The 23,022-nt window shown below is 34.8% G+C and overlaps 2 protein-coding genes across 2 annotated transcripts; both read right to left on the bottom strand.

The window, feature by feature from the left end:
• Positions 1-1,330: 1,330 nt before the first annotated feature.
• Positions 1,331-3,954, bottom strand: LOC137726860 (zinc transporter 1-like). The gene is made up of 3 exons (XM_068465815.1): positions 3,316-3,954; positions 2,941-3,090; positions 1,331-1,793 (listed from the first exon to the last, which is right to left on the bottom strand). Exons 1-3 carry the CDS (start codon positions 3,925-3,927, stop codon positions 1,488-1,490), a joined length of 1,068 nt encoding a protein of 355 aa, XP_068321916.1. The 5' UTR covers positions 3,928-3,954; the 3' UTR covers positions 1,331-1,487.
• A 14,127-nt stretch (positions 3,955-18,081) lies between these two features.
• Positions 18,082-19,942, bottom strand: LOC137726607 (zinc transporter 1-like). Its single transcript, XM_068465544.1, has 3 exons — positions 19,292-19,942; positions 18,931-19,080; positions 18,082-18,700 (listed from the first exon to the last, which is right to left on the bottom strand). The coding sequence occupies exons 1-3, from the start codon at positions 19,859-19,861 to the stop codon at positions 18,386-18,388; spliced, it is 1,035 nt and encodes a 344-aa protein (XP_068321645.1). The 5' UTR covers positions 19,862-19,942; the 3' UTR covers positions 18,082-18,385.
• Between the last annotated feature and the right edge of the window lie 3,080 nt (positions 19,943-23,022).

The raw sequence follows: 23,022 nt of genomic DNA, 5'->3' as shown, positions 1-23,022 counted from the left end.
TTCAAAAATGACGCCACATTCATCCTCTTCTCTTCCGAACGGTTTTGCCATTTTAGTTTGGATTATCTATTTTTTTTCTATTTATTTTAATTTGTTTTATTTTTAATATTTTTTTGTTGCCTTTTTATTATTTATCTCTCTCTCCTCTCCATAACTACTAACTTTTAGAGGATAATTATCATGATTTTTTTATTTTAATTACCATGTTTTGTTTCCAACTCAGATTGTGGAATTCTATGGGGGAGAAAACTGCCCACTACCGCTTAGCAGTTGAGAGGCTTAAGCACATCTACTTGTTTTTCTTTTTTTTTTTTTCAATTTTCCGTTTTCTTTTCCAATACTTTTTGAATTTTTTATTTATTTATTTATTTATATTTTCTTTCTACTGTAACCTTCTTTGTTACATATATGGTAAAGATAGATTTTTTTTTTTTGTTTTCTATTCGGTAATGGTTGTTTACGAATTTGTCCTCATTTTCGAAACTTTTTTGGATGTCAATTGTGAAGAAAATGAAGGGGCTTTCTTGGCATTTTTGAAAGCTTCACCAAACTGGCCTTCTCACTTTATATATATAGATATATATAAACCGTTTTTCATTTGGAACGTCCTCAATTTTGTTCTTTCTGCAATCGCAGATATATAGAAATTCCAGAAATAAATGATTACAAATATGAAAATCGATGGACATTTATTAGGCACATCGCTATTCATAGTGTTGGAATCGATTCTAATCACATGAGAAAATCGGATAATGGCTCCAGTGTGCTGTGGCGACAGGTAAAGTGCACATAGAACTACTCTAATTGGTAGTTTACTTCAAACGCATAAAATTAACGTTGTGGGATTTCAACTTTTATCATTCTGAGCTTATTTATTTGTGGAAAATGATTTTCACATTTTTCTTAGCTCCAGTGTTTATTACTCTTTCATAGCTATTAAATTGAATAAATCAAAATAGTGTTAAAGAATATATATATATATATATAAGGACGAGTTGAGAACGAGAAAATATAAATGTAAAAATCATTTTCCCTATCTACCACAATGAACCTATGTTTTCTACAGCCTTTGAGTTAGCTTCAGTGGTGAGGGAGGGTCGTCTAATTTGTTATAGAGTTAGAATAGATTCGGGTTATCCATCGACAGGGATGTTTCATTCCCTTTTTTTCTCATGTACTCCCGTCGATTATGTTTTCCATTCTTTGTCATGCCGGCATGTTTGGAAGGTATCAACATCAGAAAAACCTGTGAGGCATGGAGACTAGTGTTCCTACTCAAGATTTTCAAAACTAAACTATGGCACATATCCCATCTTATTAGGTTAACACATTAATGTTATATTCATTCCAAGTTTTTAATAACTTTTTTGTGGATGGAAGAATTAGATTGCTTTTAGTGACACATTGAGCATTACTAAATTTCCACTAGACTATATTACAACATGAAAGTACACAGCGAAGCCTAAGCCCTAATTACATTGAGGCATTTAGGCCCACTTGGCCAAAAGAGACATGCATCCACAGCCCAGAAGAAGTGAAACATTAGCCCCAAGCTGGATCCGTAGATTGCTCTGCATTCTAGGGTTCATAAAATCTGCTGCTAGCAGGTCAACCAGAGCCATGTATATTAGGATCCCAGCTGATGCAGAGTTGAAGACTCCTTCCACAATTAGAGCAGTTGGGCTGGTATCATTGTAAATGTTTGATATTCCCATTCCAACACCAATTCCAATTGGGGTGGTGAGGGAGAAGAAAAGCACCATTGTTGCAATGGCCCTGCACTTGAATTTGGCCTGCACATACAATTGGGACATTATATGTAAAATGTATGAAAATAGAAATTGTAATGGAGTTTAACCTAATTCACAACTCAAAAATGTTTCAGCATTTGGGAGTGGGTGTAGATATTCTGTCTTGTCGTCGAGTGTATACATCAGTCGATGATAAATATACAAAGACAAGTGTATGCACTCTGTGACACAACAGTTTTACACAATTGTCGGATTAGGAAGAAACATGTGGGACTACTCATTGGTGAAAAAGACACATCAATCCAAGTGTCCTAAAAAATGAACGTTGACTTTCCAAAAATGCTGAGATGAACGGATGTGCGAGTCCTTTTAGTTGCGATGGAATGCAATTGGACCCTAGAAAGAATATGCAGGATCTCTGAATAGGTGCCGAGAAGATTATGTGACAACATCAACAAGACTTTTTGGAGCTCTAAAACCACATAAAATGGTACGCATGTGGCCATGTGAAAATTGGTAAATGGCTAGAACATCATAGCCTAGGATTAGAAATTAAAGTTTCGAAGACAAAGCATGGTTTCAATTGAAGTAAAACATATGAGGGAAAGGTGATGTATATTTGGTTTATGAGAAAATTGGAGTATTGATGTCTAGATTTTGGTCAATTGGGGTCTTAAATATGTGCTAAAATTTTGTGAATATTGATCCTTCAATATGTCATAGTGTGAAACAATGAGTCACTTTCAATAATTTTGTCAAAACTTCTGTCAAAATAAAGTGTTTAAAGGGGAATATAACAGACAAAAATTCTAGCAGAGTTACTTAAAAGAACCATTGTTCCACATTTGACAATTTCAAAACCCAAATACTCAAGGATTTTAAGAACCAATCCAATTTGTTATTGCATGTGATCCAATATCTTAATGGATAGTCAATATCCTAGTAGATAGGATGTTGGGTTCTTAGTTCCTACTCATGCATTCCAAGTTTGAAACTTTCATCTTCTTTAAAATATTGTAATATTTTCAAACCCTTACTCATTCTTTTAAAAATATAATAAATTTAAAAAATAAGATTTAAATTAAAATACAAGACGACAAACACACCGTCCTAATCAGTTAGTTTTCATTTATGAGGGGATTAAATGACAACGAAACAAGAATGAAATGTTTGAGGAAATTGATGATACCTGAGTTATGCACCCACCAAGGCCCATGCCTTCGAAAAATTGATGGAAAGTAAGAGCTGCTACAAGAGGTTTGATTGTCTTGGGACTCTGTGAGGCACCTAAAGATATCCCAATAATCACTGAATGAACCAAAATTCCCAGCTCCAGAACCTGAAAAATTATTCATGCAAAGAATTTCCATAATTAAATCAGAAAAATTGCCTAGAAAAAAAAAACATGAAATTTAAATTAAACACCGAAAAAATAGTTAATATAAAAAAAAGTTAATAAAAATGGAGAGTTAAAAACAGGGGGAAAACAGTGTGCACCAACTCAACAAAATGTAGAACCAAAAATTGAAGCATAAACAACTAGAGAATCTAAACCAAACTCTACCTGTGATATCACTCGATGCCTAACAAGCTCAAAAGAAGAAATCGAATCCTCCGCCGCAATCACGCCGGAACCATGAGCATGGCCGTGTGTGGCATGAGTGTGAACATGCACATGACCCTCATGCACCCCATTCATCTCTTCATCCTCGTTCACCGGCAGTGGCTTAGTGAAATGAGATCTTCTATAATAGCTGGTGGCAAAGGTATCGATCATCATCGTCCCAATCGCCGAAAGCATGGCGATGAAGCCGGTAAAGGGGAAGTTCCCCCACGGGGTTTCGCTGAGGCAAGGGCTTGTCAAGCTCTCAAAAGCGTCCGGCAGCACGTGGATGAAACCTGTTGCTAGAATCACACCGGCAGCAAAGGCCTTGATCATGAAGAAGATGTCATTTTCGGGGTTTAGGGCCGGAATTTTCTTGCCCAACATTGGGAGGGAGACACCAAGGAAACTTGCTATGAGGATTGAACTTATTGCAACTAGCTTGAACTTGAGGACTTTGAACTTGTCATGGTCTACGGTTTCCGAATTGCATTCGCATCCCGCGGAAACCGAGATGGGGACAAAAAGGAGGAGGAGAAGAGGAAGAGTATAAGCGGGAGTGAACTTTTTCATGGCTTTCAGAGAGAGAGAGAGAGAGAGAGGGAGGGTTTTGAAATGCGATTGTGAAGTGGTGAGCTGAATGCTTACTGTATATATGAGTTGGAGAATTTGGGGAAAGCAAAGGCATTGAGGTAAAAATGGCGACATGGAATTAAGTTCTGTTTGTTACGAAGGGAAGTGGGGTTGCCAAGTGTGTGGTTAGTGAAGCCAAATGACGACATTATGTGTTAATGCAACAGTTTAAAGGAAGTTGGGGGACTTTACGAGTCACTATCTGAACTGTCAATGACCACTGACTAGGACTGCGGACTTTAGTATTTGTTTGTCCAACATGATCCTCTCCGGATCTTTTGTAGGAATTCTGGGAATTTGTGAATTATGTTTGTTCATTGTACATTGTGTTGTTAGTTTTTATAAAGTACTGTTTGTGTTTAATTTTAAATAAAAATATTTAAAATAATTTCTGACCGTACAATATATGATGAACAAACACGATTTACGAATTTTCAAAATCCTTACAAAAAGGTTCCTATCCGAATTCTTTGTTAGTGAAGGCAAAAACAAGCACTTAGAAACATTTAAGTACGAAGTATTCCATCTTGAATGGTATTAGGCTTTTAGCCATTGCATGGGCTTGGATTTTGTTCAATACTAAGGAAAAGAAATTGACTTGTCGTGTTGGGCACCATCAAGTACTAAAATGGCTTTGATTTTGATTAAAAAAGGAGAGATATTTTTTTCCTTCTAGGAAAAATTTGAAATAAATCCAATTTTATAGACTACCTTTTGAAATAAGTCCAATTTTTAGTGACTTTGAACTTTTGAAATAGGTCCAATTTTTAGTTACTTTGGACCTATTTCAAAAAACCCCTATTTTCTATTGCATGTGTTTGGGGTTGGACTTTAGTCATGTTCCAATTTCAGCAAGTAACACAGATTAAAAGTTATGATCGTCACATCGTTACATTGTATTGTTATTTTATTCTTGTAATATTATGTATTTATCTATTAAGACATCAATTATGTTATTTGGCCTTATATGTGACGTATTGACGCTACCAAGACGACACATTAAAGCTAAGTCATTGGAGTGCTAAAAACCCTACCCTACCCCGACTTAGAGGAGAAATTTTTCATTGTGATGGGAGTACGAATGGTACACCACGTGTTTTTATGTAAATTGTAGGAAATTTTATTTTTTAAGTTATTAACTTTTTAACACACATATCCTACCATTTGTATAGTAATACGTGATGTACCAACTCGTATGCCGATTACATTAAAAAATTTCTCCACTTAGAGCGATTAGAAGGTACATAGCCGTCGTTAGAAACCCTCCTCCTCCTCTAGACACCCATACCTACCAAAATTTGTTAGAAAGGAAAATAAATTTTTTACTTAACATTTTGTCATCTGCTTCGAGTAACTGTTCGATATGGTCGAGAGCTTTGGTTTTGGGAGGTTGTCTTTCGAAATCGAGAGGGAGATATTATATTTATGAGTTGTGTTAGTGACAGTTATTTAGTGCGTTGATTAATTGTAAAGGCCAAATTGCTGACACATTGTATAATCCACTTGCATGTTCATCAATGGTTGATATCCCGGCTGTAGTATCTCTTTCTCGTTTCATATATGTTTATGTTGAAGTCAAGTGATTGTCTAAATATTGACGACAACAGTAATTCTCATAATTCCTAGAATCACTTCATTATAAAGATTATTTTTGAAACCAAAAATTGCCAGTGCCATAGTTGCATTTCAATATTTTTTTTCACCTGAAACAAGCTTTCTATTTTGTATCAAACACCATACTCAAAAATTATAATATATAAGATAGAAAAGAGCATTCCATCCTAAGTCATGTTGCATGCACACCATCAAGTATCAACACTACATTGTTATTAAATAAAAACGCTAAGATGAGAAACCCTTTATTTAGAGTAGGATTCCCTTTCCTTCAAATTTCCTCCCTTTCTATTTTAACGGTCACGATTAAGTCACGTCAACAATATTTATAGAGAGAAATTAGAGGGGAGAATCCTAGTCCCCTTTTATTCCTGCCTCAAAGCTAGGAGAATTTTGTTGCCCGAGGTCTGAACTATGTGACCGTGCAACTCTCACACACAAAAGTCTTTCTATATTTAATCTCACCTACGTAGTGTTGGTTTCAACCGATTATTCATGATGCTTTAAGCCAACCTCTAGACAGAACAAGACTCCCACCATTGAAAGAATTAGATATGCCTAGAAAGCTTTTAGAATATAACAAATTAGACTTCCATTTACGTTTTTTCACCTTAAAAAGATTTCTTCACTTGTTTAATTTTTTATGCTATATGCTGGCTACTTTTGACTAGAAAGAGAAATACAGAACGTAGAATTATTCAATGTCGTATAACCTGCTCCACCCATTGTGACCTGACAACTTTGCCTTATGCATATACTTCATGGGAGGTCCAGATTTACATCACACTTTTCATTTTTTATTTTTCATTCCTTCCTCGTCAGTTGACATTGTTAAAACAAAATCATTGTGGCATAAAACTCAAAAATTAAAGCTAGTTGCAATAAGTTCGATGCTTATTTAGGGCACCAGCTAGCCATAAAACGATTGAACTTGTTACAACTAGCTTGCATTTGAGAGCTTTGACTTCGTTCCGATCCTCGGCATCGGTACTGCATGTGCATTCTGCAGAAACAAAAGAGGTTAAAGGGAAAAGAAGAGGAGGAAGAAGAATGTAAGAAAAATAAGTGGTACTATATGCTGGTCTTTCTGAAACTGTGAGCCTGTGGCTTATTAAGGCCTACTCTATTTACTGCTTATTTATATATATGAGTTGGAGAATTTGGCAAAAGAAAGGCTGAAGTAAAAATGACGATAATGAACTGAATTCAGTTTGTGTGGAAGTGAACAAATGACAAGTGTGCTTTTAATCCAATTTATGATATTATATGATCAAGATGATGTGTTACAGACACAGTCGGCATTGTTAATTTACATAATGTTATTAACACACGTGTTATAGTATTGATCAATGATATGATTGATAATTTTAAGACTTGAGATATTGTAATGCACTACTAGAATATAACTAAGTTATAATACGCGTGGTAGTATGGCATATACCGAAAAATCTCTGCTAATCTAACTTCTGGGCAAACCTTCCCATATAAATTGCACTATGCAGCTATTTCTTATCTGAACAAAAGTTTGTTCCATGCAACAAAAGTTTAGTACACACTTTGTCTATAGACAAAAACCAAAATGTGATAAATTGAGAAAGTTGGGATGAGAAGCTCCTTTATTCTAGCCAAAAAACCTACAACATTAAGGCCCATGTTGAGTGGATCATGTATGTCCACACCAAATGAAATAATACATTTTTTGAAGATAAACAAATTAGACTAGAAAGGGAGATCCAAGGAGCCTAGGCTTCAATGTCCTAGAGCTTCCACCACTTTTTGTTATGCATATACTTCATGGTGGGTGTCCAGATTCTACTAGGTCCTCTTCATATGTTGGGTGTACAATTTGCCTTCCCCTTGCTCTTTGTTTCAAAATAGAACACCATGACTATTGTGAGGATGGGAAGAATCTCATGTCATGAAGTTAAGAAATCTTTTTAAGGCTATAATGAGTCGTGTTCCTTTTTTCGTTGTCAACTGATTTTTGGATTGAAACTTCAACTTTTTTCATGGTTCGTCCACACACATGCATGTGAAGTTCAACGGCAAAACGTGTTATATGTCACCCAATCAAATTGTCTATTTCTTAATTTTAATTTTTTTTTTTTTCAGATGCAAAGTAAAACACGAGAATATAATTAATTGTCCCACTTCAAAAAGTTCAGAAATGTTTTTCCTTGTAATTTTTACTATTTCAGATTGTTATTTTTTGGTATAATTGTTCACATGGCCACGTCTCTTTTCGAAAAGAGAAAAATTCTCTTAATTCCCAGTCCATCTCATATGCAAAAGACTGATGAGGATGAGAAACTGATGAAGCCCTGTTGCCATTCGATGTCTATGGTTCCATGTCGTCCCTGCTCCTTCCCCAGTGTGTCTCTCTTCTCAGCCCAAAATCCAGCAGTAATTTCCAACAAAAAAAATATATTATATAGAAAGCAATAAATGGATTGGTTCCGAACATAATTCCAATATATTGGTTTGGTTGGTGGTCCTATAGATTACACACTACTATTGAAGGGTATTTAGCAACTTGAATTTTAATTTTGGACCAGTGCACTACAGTTTACCAATATCAATAAAAAAGATTTAGGACATATTTTCAAGTAATGTGTTAAAAATAAGTTCATAAACAAAAAGGGATTTCCCGCTTTGGTTGGACCCCAATAAAGATATTTATGATGCACTTTGAAATCCCAAATGCCAACAAATAACTGGAGTAGGATTTTCTTCAGTCCAATTTCCTCCTATTTGAATGATTACAATAAATCACATCAACATTTGTATTGACTTATTTATAGAGAGAGACAAAAAGGAAGATATGAGAGGAGGGAAGGAAGGGGAGGAGATTTAGAGAGCTTTTGGAGGAGAGAAAATGCTAATCCCAAATAATTACAATTTACTGACACCAAAGGAAAAAAATAACATATGTTTGCATACTGTTTGTGTTTCATGTTGCTTGTGCAAGGAATTTTATTTGGTAACGAGACTTGGCTTTCCAGATGTTAGTAACTGTTGATTAGAGTGTGGTGTGTAGACCTCAGCAGGAAAGTGGGCTTGGTCTTCTTGATTTAGTACTTTTGAACTTGACGACTTTGTTTAGTTTTGGCTAGGATGATTTACAATCCCCTTCTTTCTGAGGTTATTTCGCTCTGCAGGTTTTTCCCTTGTGCATTATAAAAAACAAGATATTTATTTACGGTCTTCTATGTGGCATGGTTTAAAGCATTTTTTGCCCGTTCTGAATAATGATAATTGTTGGATTATTGGTGATGGGAGGTCAAAGTTTCCTTTTGGTTCGAAATATGGTTGGATGATCCTATTATTAACACTTCATTATCTCCGGTTATTTTGCCTATGGTTCTTCCTAGTTTTAGATGATATTGAAGCTCAAAGTTGGTCTTTGTCAAATTATTTTGTAGATTTAATCCCTTTTGTGGTGCAACATATTTTACATCTTCCTTTGCCTTTAAATGTAGAGATGACAAGTTGATTTGGAGATTTCGTCCACTAAGATCTTTTTCTTTTCTTATGGTTATCATCTTATTTGAAGGAAACATAGTGATAGTGGTTGAGCTAAAGTTATTTGGCGACATTTTATTCCACATTGACTATCTATTTTGGCTTGGCGGCTTTTTTCATGATAAGCTTCCCACTGAGGGTGCTCTAAACTGATGTGGTATTTTTTTGGCATCCAATTGTTGTTTATGTCATAATTCTTAGGAATCTACTACTCCTTTTTTTTTTTTTTTGGTTGTCGAATATCTAGGCAGCTTTGGAAGTGATTAGCATGTTAACTTCTTTGCCTATTTCATATTCTTTGGCTTTTTTGGGGATGTCTACGTGCGTAAGCCCCTTTCCCAACCATTGCAAAATTTCAAAATTTTTACGGATTTTTCTACTAATTTGACTATTTAAAAAGCTTGAAATAAGTTTATTCTAGCAAAAAAAACCTACAACATTTAAGGCCGAGTCCACACCAAATATATTTTTGGAAAATAAACAAATTAGACTAGAAAGAGAGATCCAACAGCTTAGGCTTCAATGTTCTAGAGCTTATGCCACTTTTTGTTATGCATATACTTCATGGTGGTTGTTCAGACTCTACTATGTACTACGTACTCTTCATATGTTGGGTGCACAATTTGCCTTCCCTTGCTCTTTGTTTTCCAAAGTAGAACACCATGACTGTTGTAAGGATGGAAAAAATCTCGAATCAGAAGGTTAGGAAATTATTTTTAGGGCTATAAAGAACTGTGTTACTTCCTCTGTTGTTAATTGATTTTTAGATTGAAACATCAAGTTTCTTCATGATTCACTTGCACGCATATAAAGCCTAACAACAAAACGTGTTTTCAAATATTTTACTATTTCAGATTGTTATTTTTGGTATTATATGTTGGAATTTGTATGCACATTGTCACATATCGTTAGTGTACATATTATCAAGATACTTGATATTATATTCTTCATATTAATAGTAATTTGGTGTGAATCTGTTGGTAAAAAGATTGAAAAGGTATTTGGATAAGTCAAATTCAAAATTTCGTACTTATCTCTTCAATTTGAATTTGACTTATGCGGGCAATTTCTTAACTTCCTAATATCTGTTGGGAAATGATACTTAGTATCCTATATAATACCAAAGAGGTCAGACACGAAAAAAATAATAATAATAATATACATCTACTACATATAATATACATATCATTGAAGAGAAAGCCTTCAAAACTTAGCCAGAATTTAAAGCTCCGGTGCTGGAACTTTGAATTACAGATAGTTGGATCCTAAGGGGCGGATGCCCGTTGAACTACAAGCACGGAGTAGGGGCACAATTATGTCTTTAGGACACTACAAAATCTGCAGACCTCTATCTTTTCGATCAAGTCACTTTTCCTACTTTCTTCTTTCTTTTAGTTTACAATATTTCAATTACGAATAGGGTGTAATACAATATTGGATTATAGTTATTTCAGTTGTTTATTATAATTCGTTATCGATAAAGTTGTATTCTGATTGTTTGTTCTAACAATCTAAAGACATAAATTGTGATGGATCAAACATCAGTGAATGCAAGGCATTAAGAATCATCTCCCTGAGAAACTGGAGGAATTCAAAGGTGTGGACTTCAAAAGATGGCAACAAAAGATGTTCTTCTTGACCACTTTGAACCTAACCCATGTTGTGAAGAAGGAGGCTCATGTGGCAACTGAATTGCCAGCGAATAAAGACAAGTTGTCTGCAATAGATGCTTGGACTCACTCTGAGTTTCTTTGCAGAAACTACATTTTGAATGGGCTGGACGATTTTCTGTATGATGTATATTCATCTTGCAAGACTGCCAAGGATATTTGGGATTCACTGACCAAGAAATATATCACTGAAGATGCTAGATCAAAGAAGTTTATCATTGGTAAATTTTTGAAATTCAACATGGTGGATTCCAAACATGTCATGGGCCAAGTTGAAGAACTCCAACGCTTAATCCATGATTTACATGCTGAATGATGCTCTATTAATGAACACTTCCAAGTTGGGACAATCATTGAAAACTGCCTTCATCTTGGAATGACTTTAAAATCTATCTGAAGCATAAGCGCATGGAGATGTCTTTGGAAGATTTAATTCTCAGGCTAAGGGTCGAAGAAGATCACAGGAAGGGCGACAAAGTTGATGCGTCTTCCATGGAAGCCAAGGCCAACTTCATTGAGGCAAGCAATCCAAGGACAAAGCCTTTCCAGAAAAACAAGGAGAAGAATGCTAAAAAGAAAAAAAAAACTCTTCTATGCATGCACCAAAAGCAAAGGACTCCAAAAAAAAAAATCAAAGGAGCACGCTGGTTGTGCGGACAACCCGGGCATAGGGCACAAGATTATCGCTACCGAAAGGATATTGAAATCTACCAATTCAAACACCAAAAATGGCAGGACCAATGAAGCCAATGTGACAAAAGGAGATATGTTGGTTGATATTGTTTCAGAAACCAACATGGTGTTTGATACAAGTGATTGGTGGATTGACACCGGAGCAACGAGGCATATTTGTGGGACAAAAACTTGTTCTCTACTTATGAACCAAATTCAAGTGGTGAAAAGCTTTATATGGGGAATGTTTCCATTGCAGAAGTTGTTGGAAAATGAAGAGTTGTACTAAAGTTCACTTCTGGGAATGAACTTACCTTGCTGAATGTTTTCCATGTTCCTTAAATTAGGAAAACCTTAGTTTCAGTGCCTTTGTTAAGCAATAAGGGCTTCAAGTTAGCGTTCGAATCCGACAAATTCGTGCTTAGCAAGGGAGGAATGTTTGTAGGCAAGGGTTATTTGGCTAAGGGATTATTCAAACTCAATGTAATTGTTGATGTTTCTATTAATAATATAAATAAGGCTTGCATTTATATTGTTGAGTCTATTGAACTTTGGCATGCTAGATTAGGCCATATTAATTATTGATCAATGCATAGAATGGCTAATTTAGGATTAATAATACCAAAACATGTTATAGATTTCAATAAAAAAAATTTGAAATATGCGTTGAATCAAAGTTTTTGCTAGACAAACTTTTAAATCAGTTTTTAATAAGTTCAGTGAGTTGCTTGATTTAATACATAGTGATCTATGTGATTTTAAATCAACACCAATTCGAAGAGGAAAGAATTATTATATTGCTTTCATTGACGACAACAGTAAGTATTGCTATGTTTATCTAGTTCATAGCAAGGGTGAAGCTTTGAATATGTTTAAGACATATAAAGCCGAAGTTGAAAATCAACTTAACAAGAAAATCAAAGCTCTACAATCGGATTGAGGAAGCGAGTATAAATCTTTTGCCTTTGCAGATTTTTGTAATGAACATGGTATTGTACATCAAATGATGGCACTGTATTTGTCTCAACAAAACAGTGTAGCAGAAAGAAAAAATATACCTTTAAAAGATATGATCAATTTCATGCTCAATAGTTTTGGGCTTCCACATAATATGTGGGGTTAAGCTTTACTTACTACAAACAAAATCTTAAATCGAATTCCACATAAGAAGACAAATCAATCTCCTTATGAATTGTGGAAGGGAAGGATACCCACATATAAAATATTAAAAGTGTGGGGTTGTTTAGCTAAAATTTGAGTTCCTTGACTGAAGATTACTAAGCTCGGACCAAAAACTGCCAATTGTGCATTCATTGGTTATGCTAATAATAGTGTAGCGTTCATATTTTTAGTTGTAAAATATGAGATTGTGGATATACATGTGAACACAATTTTGGAATTTATTGATGCGGAGTTCTTTGAGAAGATCTTTCCATATAAAGAGAATAAATTAAGTTCCAGTAAAAAGGGATCACATGAACAAATTCATGATGATGCTCCACCAACATTTGATGTCCAAGTTACAAACTTGGAACCAAGAAGAAGCACTAGAATGAAAATAAAACTTTGGACCTGACTTTATTGCTCTTTTGTCAAAGGCCGAACTGCAAAATTTTAAAGAAGCAATATCCTCTACTGAGGCTCATTTTTGGAAGGAGGCTATACGTAGTGAAATGGAGTTGATAATGCAAAATAACACATGGGAATTGGTTGATTTACCACCCAGTAATAAACCAACAGGTTACAAGTGTATATTCAAAAAGAAATTAAAACTAGACGGCTCTGTAGATAAATATAAAGCACATCTTGTAGCCAAAGGTTATCGCCAAAGAAAAGGGCTGGATTATTTTGATACATAGTCGCCTGTATCAAGAATTACATCAATTAAGATGCTAATTTCTATCGCAGCCATATATAATTTGGAAATACACCAAATGGACATTAAGACAGCTTTCTTAAATGGAGAACTTGAAGAAGAAATATACATGGAACAACCATAAGGTTTCCTAGTGAAAGGACAAGAGAATAAAGTTTGTAAACTTGTTAAGTCCCTATATGGACTAAAACAAGCACAAAAAATGTGGCATGAAAATTTTGATCATACAATAATTACACACGGATTTAAAATAAATGAAAGTGATAAGTGTGTGTATGTAAAGAGCTATAAAAATTTGTGTGACATTGTATGCTTGTATGTAGATGACATGCTCATTTTGGGAATTGATAAGACGTTATTAATTCCATAAAGAAGATGTTGAATTCTAAATTTGACATGAAAGACTTGAGTCTTGCAGATGTCATTTTAGGAATTTGAATTAAAAGAATTGATGAAGATTATATACTGACACAATCTCACTATGTGGAATCACTACTTAAAAAAATTGGTCATTATAATGACAATGTTGCTGTAACTCCATTTGATCCTAGCTACAAATTGAAAAAGCATGTTGGAGATCCAGTCTCTTAATTGGAATATGCACGAGTTATTGGAAGTTTAATGTACTTAATGAACCTTACAAGACCTGATTTGGCATATTCCGTAAGTAGACTTGGCAGATATACAAGTAATTCAGGGAAAGACCATTGGAACGCTTTGATTAGAGTACTACGCTATTTAAAAGGCACAATGAACTTTGGACCGCATTTTTCAAAATATCCACCGGTACTTAAAGGATATAGTGATGCAAACTAGATTTCAGATAGCTCGGAAACTAAATCCACAAGTGGATATGTTTTCACATTTAGAGGAGCAGTAGTGGCATGGAAATCTTCCAAGCAAACATGTATAGCACGTTCGACCATGGAATCAGAGTTCATAGTTTTAGAAATGAGCACAAATGAAGCAGAGTGGCTTCGAAATTTTATGGAAGATATTCCATTGGAACCAAAGCCTGTAACAGCCATTTGTATACATTGTGATTGCATGGCGGCAATTGCAAGAGCAAAAAATAAGATGTACAATGGGACGTCAAGACATATAAGACGTAGACATAATACAATTAGACAATTGCTTAAAATGGAATTATATCCATTGATTACGTGAAGTCAAAGGCAAATATAGCAGATCCTTTGACAAAAGGCCTACCGCATGAGCAAATTAAATTTTCATCAAGGGGAATGGGTCTAAAGCCAATATAATGAGTTGAACCGAATGGAAACCTAACCTAGTTGATTAGAGATCCCATGGTCTAGGTTCAATAGCCAAACTACTTGCGTAAGACTCAATAGTTGAACACACATTTGACCATTCCTAGGATGAATGTGTGTTGTCTACAGTAGGTTTAGGTTACGTATCTTACATTTAATGACACCGATATCTTTGTATAAGAGGAATGTAGCAGAATATTCTTAATTGGTGGTCACCTATATGAGAGTAAATGTGGGGTCATATTTATGAGAATTTATGGCTAAAATCTCTAAGGCTTTCATGAAATCAGGATGTTGTTCAGGACCAAAACGAACACAAATGTATGAACCTAAGTATGTAGAAGTGAAATATGTGTGATACTTATTGTATCGGTTTATCACAAAAAGATGAACAATTCAAGATCAACTATATCCATTAGGTCATCAGGTAAACCCAATAAGTACTCACTAAGAAAGGTTCGAGTCCAAAAGAAACATCTTCTAATGCATATTTTGTTTTGTTTTTCTCTTCCAATGTTGCATGCATTTCATTTATGACAATTTCCATACAAATATGGGGTACTGTTGGAGTTTGTATGCAAATTGTCACATATCGTTAGTGTACATATTATCAAGATACTTGATATTATATTCTTCATATTAATAGTAATTTGGTGTGCATAATATGTTATATAGGTTTGTTGGTAAAAGACTGAACATGTATTTGAATAAGCCAAAATCAAAATTTCAATTTTATCTTTTCAATTTGAATTTAACTTATGTGGGCAGTTTCTTAACTTCCTAATACCAGTTGGGAAAGGATACTCAGTATCCTATATAATACCAAAGAGGTCAGACACGAAAATAATAATATACATATATTGCATATAATATACATATTATTTGGAAGAGAAAGCATTCAAAAGTTCGCCAAAATTCAAAGCTCTGGTGCTGAAACTTTGAATTACAGATAGTTGGATCCTGGGGGACGAACGCTCATTGAACTACAAGCACGGAGTAGGGGCACAATTCTGTCTTTAGGACACTGCAAAATTTGCAAGCCTCTATCTTTTCAATCAAGTCAGTTTTCCTACTTTCTTGTTTCTTTTAGTTTACAGTATTTCAATTACGAATTGGTTGTAATACATTATTGGATTATAGTTATTTCAATTGTTTATTATAATTTGTTATCAACAACGTTGTATTCTCATTGTTTGTTCCAACATTATATTGTTGGCCACGTATCTTTTCGAAAAGTTCTATCACTTTCCTGTTGATCCCATATGCAAAAGACCAATGAGGATGAGGAACTGACGAAATACCGTGTCCATTCGATGTCTGTGGTTCCATGTTGTCCCTGCTCCGTCCCAGTATGCCCATTTTCAGCCTAATCAACGTAGTAAGTTCCAACAAAAAATATAATATAGAAAGCAATAATTTGATTGGTCCAGAACATAATTCCAATATATTAGTTGGTTGGTGGTCACATAATTCCAATATATTAGTTGGTTGGTGGTCCTACATATTACACAATACTATTCCTGAAGAGCAACTGGAATCTTAACTTTTGGACCAGTTCACTGCAGTCTACCACTATCAATCTAAAAGATTTAGAACATATTTTCATGTAATGTGTTAAAAATAAGCTCATAAACAAAAAGAGATTCCCCACTTTGGTTGGACCCTAATAAAGATTACTTTTAGACCTCGTTTGGCACATCGGATAGTACAACCATATAGTGTTAATAATACGAAACGGGTGTTTGGTGAGCTTCGTATGAAATAAGCACTGGACTATTTAATCCGGGCCCATTTATCTTATACCCCTCACACCCGGCTATTTACCTTGTCTAAAACCACGAGACAATTTAGTCAGGCTCGCTCTCTCCTTGCTCTCCGAATGCAGTGTCGGTCTTCCCAGGTTTCGCCCCTCCCTCATTCATCTTCTTGTTCGTCTAAATCTCGGATTATCTTCATTCATCTTCTTCTTCTTCCCAGGTTCCGCCCTTCCCTCTGTTTCATGGAATTTTTCTACAAATTTTGATTTCTGGGTTTTTTCATCAGCCGTTATCTAACACAACAGAGCTTTAAAGTCTGCAACTTTCTGCCATTTTCTAGAGCTTCAAAGCTTGTGAGTAATTTACTAGGTGAAAACCAAATTCAAGTTTTAAATTCAAGTTAAAAATGATAGATTTTATAGGATTAGAGAGGATTAAAGACTCCTACAAAATTCATATGGATTTTAAAGAATTTGAATGGATTGTGGTGGAAGGATTTGAAATCCAAGGGGGTGAGGTTGGATTATTTTTAGTCTTGGTTATAGCTCTCAAATCCCACAAAATCCACAACTTATTGAAATCCTCCAAAATCTTTTTTTTTTTAATACACTTAGATTTGAATGGATTTTAAAATTCTTTAAAAATTTTTAATTGACTACACCTAGATTTGAATGGATTCTAAAATCCTTTAAAATCTTTTAATTGACTACACTAGGATTTTAAAGTCTTTTAAAATCCTCTCAAATCCGAGTTATTTTTCTTGTTTTACGGAAGGATTTCAAGAACCAGAGCAAGCTCCAACGGCAAAATGGCTCTCTTCTCTTTCCCAATGAAAAGCACACAAAACTCACTTCCTCTTTCTTCGCGAATCCAAGATTGTTCACTAGCTTCACCTCAAAAGCCGTCTCTAAATCCGACGGCCGCCATCAGCCCAACCTCTATCCTTGAAACGAAGCCGTTTTTGAGCCTCCAAACCCCTTTTTGTATGAATCAAACATCCCTAGAACCCTAGAAATTTGGGGAGGGAGTGACGGGAGGAAAGGATCGGAAATCTGTGAAGAAGATCGGCAATGTGGGGAGGGAAGAGAGAAAAGTTCATCAAACAAAAAAAAGATTTGTCAAATTTTTTTTTCGTCCCTTTTCTTATCCAGTTCAGTACCAAACACAGTATAAATAATATGATCATCAGTCTGATACTGCACCAAACGCCTGATTAATTTAGTTAGTACTATCCAACAGAAATAGTTAGTACAGTCCGAACTGCCAAACGAGGCCTTTGTGGACTTTGAAATCCTAAATGCTAACAAATAATTACAATTTATTGACCCAAACGGAAGAAGAAGAAAAGGAAAAAAAAAAAAAAAAAAAAAACATATTTTGCATACTGTTTGTCTTTGAACGTCTCTTTGAACTTGTACCCACTCATGCTAAAAAGAACTTGGAACTTGGAGTAATTTAGATCGTGTCAGCATACATATAGAACTTTAGAGCTTAGAGCTATGTTGATAATTTTTTTGTTTTAATTTTCTTTGATTAGAGGTAAATGAGACATGAGGTAAATAAAAAAATGAGGAAGGATGTAAGAAGCATAGTCGAGAGAATCTTGTATACGACAACTGCATGCGTGCTGCTTCTCTCTCAATCGGGTGGGACCATGGGTGGGAAGGTGGGAAGAGGGATATACAGGACTCTCTATTTTCGTGTCGGTAGTTGTACAATCACATAGTTCAATAAGCGAACTTTACAATTTGTGAGCATGGTGGGAGAGAGATGTGGAAGATATGTATAAGAAACGATACACACAAGACTAAAACTAGGTATAAAAAAACTACAACAATTTTAGATTTGTTTCACTTTCAAATTTTTGTGTCATACATTCTCTATCATTTCTCCTCATCCCTTCCAGTCCCACCACTGTCATCTACATTTCTTCACTCATCTTTTCTCTTGAGCACAGAAAGTGAAAAATTAAGACAAAAAGACTATCAAATGAACCATTACTAAATTGAATTGTAATTATGATTCTCCCCATTTTGCCATCAGAGACATAAAACATACTCCAAGAAGAAGCGTGAAACTAGCTCCAAGTTGGAGCTTGGGATTGCTTAGCATTTTAGTATTGTTTATGAAATCAGCAGCAAGAAGATCAACAAGCGCCATGTAAATAAGAATCCCAGCAGATGCTGATAAGAGAAGCCCTTGAACAATTAGTGCAGTTGAGCTGCTCTCATTGTAGGTGTTTGATATTGCTATGCCAACAGCTATCCCAATTGGTGAGGTGAGGGAAAAAAATACCACCATTATTGCCATGGTTTTATGATTGAACTTTGCCTGCCCAAATCATAAATCTTCTAATTAGCTTATAATTAGTATCCCAATTCAATCATGCGTTTTAACATTTTAACATGACAAGAACTAACTAACTTGGATACATCCACAATATGGAATTTCCCGTTACATAAAAACTCTTCTCCTACAATGGTCAAGCTAGCAGGAATTTAGGAGCATTTTTTTCTTCTTTTTTACTTGACAAAGAAATTTGTTAGCTGAGAACCGAGTACCTGGTAGATGCATCCACCAAGTCCCATGCCCTCAAAAAATTGATGGAAACTCAATGCTGCCACCAAAGGCTTGATTGTGAGTTGACTTTGACAAGCACCAAGAGATACCCCAATGATCACTGAATGAACCAGAATGCCCAATTCCAGAACCTGCATTTTGTATTGCATGGCCAATCAATTAATAATTGCGAGTCCATATGTATGTAGTCCGACAACTGGACTAGCATGTTGGTCTGCTCGCCTAATCCTTTATTGCTTTTTTTTTCCGTTTGTATAAGATAAATAAGATGTAGAGTTCGTATATGTGTATATATACAGGAAATTTGGATGCCAAGCTTCAAAGACAATTTATTTGGATTACCTGTGATATGATTCGATGACGGATCAGCTCCGACGAATTTGATGCAGAACCATGAAAATGAACAGCATGATCATTTTCTTCATCACCATCAACTGGCTGAGGTTTCCTGAGCTCAGACCTCTTATGATACCCAGTAGCAATAGCTTCCATCATCAATGTCCCAATAGCTGACACCATGGCAACAAAACCTGTAAAGGGAAACCTTCTCCATGGGTTTTCACTAAGGCATGGGCTTGTCAAGCTGTCGTTAGCATCAGGAAGCACATGAACAAACCCCGTTGCTAAAATCACCCCGGCCGCAAAGGCTTTGATCAAGAGATAAAAGACTTTTTCCGGGTGGAAAAATGGTATGTTCTTCACCAAGAATGGAAGACAAACTCCTAGTGCACCAGAAACTAGGACTGAGGCTATTGCAATTAGTTTATATCTGATCAGCAATTTAGATTCGTTTCGGTGTTCGTCTTTCTTTTCGGATGTACATGCTGAAGATGTCAAGATTGGTAGAAGAAAAATTAGGAAGAGGATGGTGAAGAAACTGTAATTTAAATCAAGTCGTCTGAACTCGATCATTGTATAAAATGGAAAGACAAAAAGAAAGTGATAAAAAAGGTAGAACTGAAGAAACTATGGTGCGAATATTTCCGTGCTCATCGCTCATACATAAAGTGATGAGTCACAAAGACAATAATTGGCGAGCCTAACATATACAGACAGAATAGAGAAAGAGGGGAGGCAGATTCACAACCTTCTTACTTCCCGTGCCCTCCTGTTTTGTATGGTCAAGGTTAAAAAACGTCAACATTTTATATATATTTTTTATAGAGATAATAAGATAAAAAATGAATAGTAATATAAAATGTTGACGTGGTTTAACTGTGACCACATAAATAAAAAAGCACGAGCGGCATGAAAAGTTAAAGGGCAGAATCTGCCTCCAGAAGGAGGCCAAATGTGTTCTTGCTCCTTGTCATGTAATGAGCAAGCAAGGTCATACATTTTTTTCAATCTATCAACCATATAGCCAAATTCCAAATTTTTGGCACTGATTACTAGAGTTATATACGTTAGTGCAACGATTTCGCACTCCTGTATCAATTTGCACTCTAAATTAAATATTCACAAAATCTTTTTCTCATAGGAGTACACGAAAGTAAAAGGGCAGTGTGTTAAATTTGATGTCGCAATATATATTATTGAGAATTTTTTTTCAAGTATAATTTAGAATTAATATTGATTAAAAGTTGTGCATAATCACATTGACTAAACAAAATGTGTTCCCTATGCATCTAAGTACAAATCTTCCTCCTTATAAATTTTGAATAGAATATTAATACAGAACATGATCATTTCTTGCATATGATCCAATATTTTAATGGATAGAATTTTGAGTTTTTACCTATGTGTTCCAAATCCAAATCACCCCCTTCCTCTCTATCGCCAAATTATTGTAATAATTTTAAACATTCTCTTAATAATAATAAATTTTTTAAAAAGAAGAAAAAAGAATATGATCATTTAAATAATACTGCTTGATAACCAGAAGCGACAACTGCTAGCAGCTAGGGTATCTTATCCTCCTCTTTTCCATCAAAATGTCCGGCATGGATTGGATGCCTTCCAATTTCCAACTCTCCGTAGAGAAATTTTTAATTGTGACAGGAACATAAGTGATACACCACATATTTTAATAGAAGTTGTGAGAAATTTCATTTTTTTAAGTTATTAACTTTTTAGCACATATATTCCATAATTTGTACAGTAACATGTGATATACCATTCCTTGTACCTGTCACATTGAAAAATCTCTCCTCGAAGTGGTAGAGAGATCAGTGGATAAGCTTTTGATTGGATGACCATCTAATTCTCAATAATACATTTTGTCTCATCACATTAGGCTTCCGGTGATTTTGTCTGATCTTGACGAGTCTCACCATCTAATTCCATTCCATATAATTAGCAATTTGCTACACATGGCCCTTGATGTTGATATGTAATTCGATGGACTTCTCCTAATATATCAAATCAAAAGCCACATGTTCCATGCATGCTGCATCAAGCTTCATGTGTGTGGGCTAATCCTGATTTATTCGTCCGGAATATATTGTTATTAACGACGTCCTCAATCGCCTAGATTAAAAGTGAGCCTTGGATGCATCTAAATTAGTATCGACATATAAAATGTATTACAATTATGCAGGTAAAAAACCAAAACTCAAGACTTATTATAGGTCATGTTGTCCTTCCACGTTAATTAATTAATGGATACTAGACTTAGCACCCTCTCCCTCGTTCACGTTCTTTGAAATTTCGGGTGGCAGTTGGAGTTTGGTTTGAAATTGGGCAAAAAGGTTGGGTATCCATTTCAAATGGCAGGATCCGTCGACCCCTGTCAAACCCAGAATTACCCAAAAATACTTCCATGCGTCTTTGTGTGTTGTAGAATAATTTTTGTGTGTTATAGAACAATTCACAGCTGGGGTGTTGCATTTTGTAAGTTGGCCCATAAGAAATCTAGTTTTAATCTTCAACAATTCGGCCGAGTCTTTTGATTTGAATACATTTTGAGTAATGTTATTTATACCATGTTTTTATATTATACTTCTATATCACCTTAGGTGGCATTTGATGTGGACAGCTACATCATTTGAAAAATTTGGCATTTGATGTGGACAGCAACATCATTTGAAAAATTTACAAATCCCAAGGAAAGGGAGGAGAAAGACTCCTCGTATACCACAATCATCATTTAATTAACTAGTTTTTCAAAAGGAAAGTGTCATTAGGACTCCAAAAATCTCATTCTACACTCCTCACAAGTGTACTTTTCTTTCTAAATATGGAAAATTTGGAGTGTAAAATGAAAATTTTAGAATGCCAATAACAATTCTCTTCCTTAATTATTAGTTTATTAAATAATGAACTAAATTAAAAAATCTGATTAATTTAAATAATGTGGCTGTCCACATCAAATGTCATATAAGATGGTATGAAAATGTGGTACAAAAACATAGTATGAATAACATTACCCATACATTTTTGCAATGGACATAGTTATTACGTATGCTTCGTTTGTTGACAAGCATTTGACCATATATTCCCCGTATTCGAACGTATATAGAACCAGAACGGTTTGAAAACGATATATTGAACATAGATTCCTCATATTCGACTATATACTAAATACTAAACAACTTCATTCACAGCTGATTACTTTTACAATCCTTCATAAACAGTTTTTCTTCAAAGCCAGAGAAAATCTCATAGCCCTTAATGCTTCCAGATTTTATACCTAAATTTTAGTTTATTGTAAGAATCCCAAATCCATATTAATTAATTATATAGAAAAGGACTAGATTTTTCAATAATCATATGGATTGGTCCTCCATTAATAACACCAAATTCTTAGTAATATATCTACTAAGGGTAATGTTAAGGGGACTATCTATTTAAACCATATTTTGTAAATTATATAATATGGTTGTTGATTATTAGATTATTAGTTAAGTATTGATTAACGTGTTATTTCCTATCAGTGACACGTCACATAATTTATAAATTAATCAAAAAAATTAATCTACTTAAAATTACTCATCAGTCATCAACTAGACAGAAGTAAAATAAGAAAATTTCATGCCACCATAAATTGTGAGGACCAGCGCCCTTAATTAATGGGGATGGATGTTGCATGCACGATAATTCAAATGGAAGTCATGCATGCTATTGATGCACAA

Source organism: Pyrus communis, chromosome 2 (assembly GCF_963583255.1).
Source record: "Pyrus communis chromosome 2, drPyrComm1.1, whole genome shotgun sequence".
Classification (NCBI taxonomy): domain Eukaryota; kingdom Viridiplantae; phylum Streptophyta; class Magnoliopsida; order Rosales; family Rosaceae; genus Pyrus; species Pyrus communis.
This window is presented reverse-complemented; position numbering and strand designations above follow the sequence as displayed.

Excerpts from the sequence above, each read along its gene's own strand:
- LOC137726860 (XM_068465815.1), bottom strand. The coding sequence starts at position 3,927 with ATGAAAAAGTTCACTCCCGCTTATACTCTTCCTCTTCTCCTCCTCCTT. Across the intron at positions 3,091-3,315 it reads GGCATCGAGTGATATCACAG|GTTCTGGAGCTGGGAATTTT; the intron begins GTAGAGTTTGGT and ends ATAATTTTTCAG. Across the intron at positions 1,794-2,940 it reads TTGGTGGGTGCATAACTCAG|GCCAAATTCAAGTGCAGGGC; the intron begins GTATCATCAATT and ends TTGTATGTGCAG.
- LOC137726607 (XM_068465544.1), bottom strand. The coding sequence starts at position 19,861 with ATGATCGAGTTCAGACGACTTGATTTAAATTACAGTTTCTTCACCATC. Across the intron at positions 19,081-19,291 it reads GTCATCGAATCATATCACAG|GTTCTGGAATTGGGCATTCT; the intron begins GTAATCCAAATA and ends TACAAAATGCAG. Across the intron at positions 18,701-18,930 it reads TTGGTGGATGCATCTACCAG|GCAAAGTTCAATCATAAAAC; the intron begins GTACTCGGTTCT and ends TGATTTGGGCAG.